The sequence below is a fragment of the Amphibalanus amphitrite genome, unplaced genomic scaffold (genome assembly GCF_019059575.1).
Source record: "Amphibalanus amphitrite isolate SeventyFive unplaced genomic scaffold, NRLGWU_Aamphi_draft 002679F_arrow, whole genome shotgun sequence".
In the NCBI taxonomy this organism is placed as follows: Eukaryota; Metazoa; Arthropoda; class Thecostraca; order Balanomorpha; family Balanidae; genus Amphibalanus; species Amphibalanus amphitrite.
The window spans coordinates 1-6,285 of NW_024884074.1; the positions used below are offsets into that span (position 1 = coordinate 1).

A 6,285-nucleotide genomic window follows, 5' to 3' on the forward strand; every position below is an offset into this window, starting at 1 on the left:
ATGCACCAAAAATTTAACATGGTGTGCATCCTCTGCAAAAGCCCGTGTGATGCCCCACTTCTCTTGGGGGACTTGTTGCAGAAGCGTGGTGTGCGCTGTCACCATACTGCATGGTGAGAAACTGGGAAGTGACATGATCCCTGGCCACTAATGATAGGGGCCGACTACCTATACTCCATGATGATGGTAATGGGGGGGGGGGGGGGGGGGGGTAGCAGCTAGGTAATTGTTATGCATGGACATTGTCATTGCTACTTATTATCTGTGCTGGGCTGTTGCTTATGAATGCTGGGTAATTGGTGAAACTGGGTACTTGGTTAATTTTGAAGAATGAAGCTGAGTACCTACCTATGTAATTAGTAGATCAGAAGCAGATGAAACTAGGATATTTATATGATTGCATTCACTATAGGTACATAGGTGTGTTTAACAAAAAAAACATTTATGAGTGTTTTCTGATATTTATTGATATGCTGCTCCTTACAGCTATTTTCCAGAGAGCTTCCACAGAAAGGCAAAGATAGTGAAGGACTTCAAGGATTCAAGCTAGCTGACATTCGTGAACAAGTTAAGAAATGTGCACCAAGGGTGAGTGCTAGGTACTGAATGAAATTCTCAATCAGGGGCAACACGTTGGGGCAGCATTCCTATTTGAGCTGAACTCAACTGTCTGCTAAGCTCTCAATTGCATCACTTGTAGTGAGCCTGAACTTCAATCTTGTACCAATCTATGAAGTTCATTTAGCCTGTGGAGAGTGGAATGGATTGCTATGGGATGTACCTGGATTTTGTGGAGCTATGAATGCTAGGCACAGTGTCTGTTCCTTTCTCTTTGACCAGCACTAGTGTGACTTGTCACCAACTGATTATCCACACAGTGACAGTCGCCACACTCCTCCAACATCTCAATCCTGTCACTGACCTCCACCTCCACTTGTTGACTGTTATTACCTCCATATGGAGGCAACATATGGATTAAAATATTTTCATCCCTCCCTGGCAGCTCTTCCACAAGTTAACTGGCACCATCACAGCCTTCTCTTTTCACTGGCCAGAACTGCCTGCCACCAACCTTACTCATTTATTGCCACCGTTTTTTTAACCATTATTGCTCTGTTACTGCTGGAAGTATTCCATTCCCCGCGGACTGACTGATCTACGGCCGCCCGGTGTCTGCAGAAGTGTCACTACTGCCGACGCGGTGGGGCGCACGCCACCTGCAGTCACGCCGACTGCACCAAAAAGTTCCACATCCCCTGCGCCGTGTTTGCCGGTGCCCTGCTCAGCTTCTTCGGCAGCTTCAAGTGAGTGCAGCCGAACGTTTTCGGCCGTCCTATTGTGTGGCGATCGGCGTGCTTTTTACATTTTGTTGCACATATATTTTCTTGAAACATTTATTTTTGCGATGACGTAATAGCATCTCAAAAGCAGTTTGACACTGAAATTGAAGATCGAATTCGAAACTGATGAGTAACGAGGGTTTAAAAAAATATGAGTGCTTCTGTCTGCAAGGGTTGGTTATCACAGTTGAAGATGTTTTCGTCAACAGCTGAGTAATTGACTGTTGGTTCACATGCATCGTTTCACGCTATTTTCAAACGCGTTACGCTCGTTTTTTTCGCACTACGCCTTTATCATCTCATCTCTCCGCCGTCTCTGACCGCGGCATGTGCCGCCCGGCAGCGTGCACTGCTCCGAGCACCGTCCCAGCCAGCAGGTGGACCCCGAACGGGTTCGGGACGAGTCGTGTGGGATCTGTCTGTGTCCCGCCGGCCGGCCGGATGGACTGCAGGTGCTCTGCACCCCCTGCTGCGGACACAACTTCCACAAACTCTGCCTGCAGGTGAGACAGTACTACGACAGACAGGTGACAAGCAGTTTATTGTATTTTATTTTTGTTCGTAACCGACAATGGGTCCTCAGTAACACTCTAAAATGGCTCCGATTATTCCTCATCCTCGGATTGCGTCAATTCAGCAATTACTCGCTTGTGCTGAGGACGAGATTGTTATGCGAAACTGTTGTTGACTTTGTCCGTGTGTTTCAGCAAATGGCTCTCAGTTCGGGCTATTTTTTCACTTGCCCGATTTGTCGTGACAAGAACAATCGTTCCGGCTTCCTGAGACACGTGAAGAAATTTGGCGTCTTCGTTCCTCAAAGGTAATCGGTTGGTGTTTGTTGATGCTTGCTCTCGTTTCTGTTGTCGTGGGAGCAATGAAATATTGTGGCAGCTACGTGTTTAGTGAGTCCTACCTATCGCTAAATAGCGGTGGTCTGAGTGTCAGGCTTAACATCCCTATCAGCCATTTGTCACACTTCTGTGTGTGCCTCAGCTGCTGATCTTACGTGTTTTCTATTAGCTTTCTTATCTGCTATCAACATTTTTTTTTCACTGTTTAAGCTGTGCCTCCATCCTCATTCAGGCCGTGTCTTCTGTCGCTGTCAGTCTGACCTCCCCTGTCACTTGTCAGCCTGTACTCCCTGACTGTCATGGCCACTGTGACTCCGCCCCCTGCCGCCGCCGGCCTCACGCCCGCTCCACCGTCACAGGGACGCCAGCTGGGAGACGGAGCCGAACGCCTTCTCGGAGCTGCTGGAACACCACTCTGGCTGCGACCAGCGCTACTGCCTCTGCAGCCTCGGCCGACAGCACATGGTCAAGGACCACAGGTGGGCGGCAAACGTGCGAACTCGGGCGGGGAGAATTTGGGAAAGGATGCTCTACCTTGAGTGTATTTGTATAAATAATTTTTGTTAGGGTACTTATATATGTAGCTTCAAGATTCATTCATTTCGTTCGTGCACGCATTCATTCCATTCCATTAAGTCATTCGTCCGTTTGTTTCATTCCCCATTGCGTTCATTCATTCTCGGAATTCATTTAATTCATTTGCTCATTCATTCAAAAGTCTACAATGGATAAGAATAGTGCCCCAACTTCCCTCCGCCAAAGTCACAAGCGGATCGCTCACCTATTCCCGGCTGGTGCGCTCACTGCTCACTGTTCTCTCTACCCACTGGTGTGGGTAGAGAGAACTCACTACCCAGTACCCACCCCTCTCACCTCGTCTCACCACCGGTTCTCACCCCACCCGCAGTGACTGGGGCCAGCTGCTGTGTCACTCGTGCGCCTCGTTCGGCTCTCACCGACTGTGCGCCGGCTCGCCGTCCCGGCTGCCCTGGTTTTGTCCAGACTGTGAGAATGCCTTCACTAACCGGCGCGGGGCGGGCACGGCTGCTGCCCCACGCCGGCCCACGCTGAGGCAGCTACTGGTGAGAGGGAGCGAGAGGAAAGGGTGGGATGAGAGGCTGCCGAGGGAGGTAAGGGGAGGGATGAGACTGCTTGTGAGAAAAGGGGGAGGAAAGGGGGACTGATCACTTGGAGGACGTTCATGGGTCGGGAACGGTTAGTTCTCTTATTTTTGTTGTTGATGATCACTGGGTAGTGGGTAATAAGACTCAGCTATCTATCTGTCAGGCCTAAGAACTCGTATCATAATCGTTGGATGGATCGATGGCTGGATAATTGAAATGATCTGGTCTTTCTGGTGTGATAATAGCTTTACTCACTGCGACACCACCGTCCTGACATAAGTACGCCGTCCCGTTTTCCCGCAGTCGAGCCAGCAGCGGCCGGCCACCACTCTGAGCATGGCGTCCGTCCTGGCGCCGGAGGGCGGAGCGCCGGACTGGCAGCGAGCCATGACCATGGTGGACGACCCGCGGCAGCTTCTGAGGTTCACCTGGAGCCGTGTGACGCGCAGTGTGACGGTCAGTGGGCGGGGCTCTTCAGTGGTGGGCGGGCTCGGGTGATTATTTGATAGAAGGCTGGGTGGAAGTCTTGTGTGCCGCACGAATCCGTCTTGTATGGCATCGGATCTCGCGTAATTTATCATTGATCCGAACAATACTTACAGTACGTGCTAAGTACCTCGCATAGCGTTTGATATAATCCCGATTCTTCTTGTTTTATTAGCATCGACGATATTATTAACATTCCTCGTCTTTCCCTCCCTGTTCCCGCAGATCCGTACCAGGGCGGTTCAGCACCCCAAGAACCCGAACCACGTGATTCCGTCTGTGCGACTGCAGCACGCCGAGTGGCAGCTGGGAGCGCGCGTGGTTCTGTCGCTGGCCGACAGAGGGCAGGCCGAGCAGGCTGCTCTGCACGGCGGGCGCGCTACAGTCGCCAATTCTGGCAAACGGAAGGTGAGTCGAAGGTGTACCGTACGAGCTGTGACTAGTATTGAGTCACCCCGGTGGCTTCCGGGGTTCCTTGAGGTCTTGCAGCTTCTGATGCAGGTGCTCATCGTTGTTCAAACTTCAAACATTAATCATGGGCGTGCTTTGTAATGACCTAACTGAAGCAGAGCAGTTGGAATCCGATGGTCTGAACTCCGAATAGTTGAACAGGAAGTGTGTTTAGTGGGCGGGGTGTAAACATGATGTCGTAAGGTGATATCGTAAACATGAGGTCCAACTGAGTATCCTGCGCACTGCTTATACCGTGTTGTCCAATCGACAGGCTCGTGGTGGCAAAGGCTCGCGAGTCGGCAGAGCCCCGAAGGGATCCATCGCTACCTTACCAGCGAGTCCCGGGAAGAGGGCCCCTGCTGTGACGCCCCAGCCGCCACCGGCCGTCTCCGCTCAGCTGAAACCCAAGAGGCGGACGGGCAGACCCGCGAAAAGGAAAACAAATGACGACCTTGTCCTAGCTGGTATGATGCAGTGGGCCTACACACATCAGCGCAGGACGAGGTCCAACGCCTGGAGGTTTGAGATATCTGCCGACAAGTAAGTGACGTTGACTGGACGCCGCCCCGGGGACTGATGACGTGTCACCGGCTGCCGTGCCTTCTCTGTGGAGGGAACTTGTTTTCGTCTGGTTCGCTGGCGACTACGTTTGTATCTGGTTCGCTGGCGACTACATAGTTGAAGTTTCCGATCGGGGGCTAGTTTTGATTACGCTGCTGGCAGTCTGCAGGCAGTTTTGTGCGGGGTGATGTGCTCTTGATGAATTTGTCGGTGTGTAAAGCTCGTCTTTAGATAAGTTAAGTTACATGTGGATTGTACAATGATTTGCCTTGCTCGGATTGCCTCTGAAATCTAGTTACTTTTAAAACCCAATCAGACGACCCAATGTCAAATTGTAATAGTGAGGATTTCGAAATATTTCTCGGAATCGGCTGCTTCCAGTAGAGTCGAATGTTGCATTTGTGAATGAGGAATAATTGGCAAGTTTCTAAATGGCAAAATTGTGTGCCTCGGCTTATAGCTATGGACTATTTGGGTGCGAGTGCTGTTGAGTGGCTGCAGGCAGTTAAAAAAAACCTATACGGTCTGATTTTAAAATACCTTTGTGTCAGACTGAATGGACGATCAACGAAAGGCATACAATCGCTCTACAACCTGGATTAAGCCTGAACGCTTACAATCGAGGGAAGCTCTACCAAACAAATTCTGTATTCATAGTGAACAAAGTCACTACTCCTTTATTTTGTCTAGAACTGTTGTAATTGTATATAGGTTCCCAGATCTCTCCTCATTAGTTCATTTAGGATTGGCTATTTTCCAATATCATGTTTCCTATATGTGCTTGAAAGTACTGGTAAATAGTGGGTGTGAGATCATGAACTCTGGAAGTAAAGATGAACTCCATGTCCCAGCATTAGTTGCGTTCCTGCCGTAGTTTGAACATAGAGACAACGTCTGCGTTCTGTTTGTGGTTACGATGTCGCGAATGTTTACCGATGATGTTAAGGTTCGAGAAATTGCGCCATGCTGCAACGCTCGTTACGTATTTCGTAAGTTTTACCGGTGTTTTAGCATGGTTTTGTAAAGGCGGACGTCATGGTGTACAAAAACTTGTGAAACATTCCTGGCATTTTGTACAAATACACTGAAATGCTGAACATTTCTTCAATACGTATGTTCAACTTTTTGGCTGATTTAACTCCAAGGGAAGGATAAGGGGCACATTTACCTCGCGTTGTTATTGGTACTGCTATTAGAATGCAAGGCCGCCAAATTTATTATTTAATTTTAGCGCGATCGAGCTGTTCCTGAAGTGCAGAAGTGACTCCTTGCGCGCGCTCATGGCTGGCCCCAACATTTGAGTGCAAAGGGTCCAGACGTTCTTGAGAGGTAAAACGGTTCCTGCACTTGCACAAGTCCAGTGGCTCTCCAACCGTGGCAAATAACTAACAATGCACAAGACCTAGATCAAAACAAAGAAATGGCTCCCCTGTAGGAGCCCACATGTAAGTTCATAGCTTCCCCAGATCT

General features: G+C 49.6%; 1 protein-coding gene across 1 annotated transcript; it reads left to right on the forward strand.

Moving 5' to 3' along the window:
* LOC122377259 (PHD finger protein 7-like) lies at nt 1–5,925 on the forward strand. The gene is made up of 10 exons (XM_043357218.1): nt 1–113; nt 487–588; nt 1,180–1,304; nt 1,684–1,843; nt 2,048–2,160; nt 2,551–2,670; nt 3,099–3,273; nt 3,619–3,771; nt 4,027–4,209; nt 4,526–5,925. The coding sequence occupies exons 1-10, from the start codon at nt 111–113 to the stop codon at nt 4,796–4,798; spliced, it is 1,407 nt and encodes a 468-aa protein (XP_043213153.1). The 5' UTR covers nt 1–110; the 3' UTR covers nt 4,799–5,925.
* The last annotated feature ends 360 nt before the right edge of the window (nt 5,926–6,285 follow it).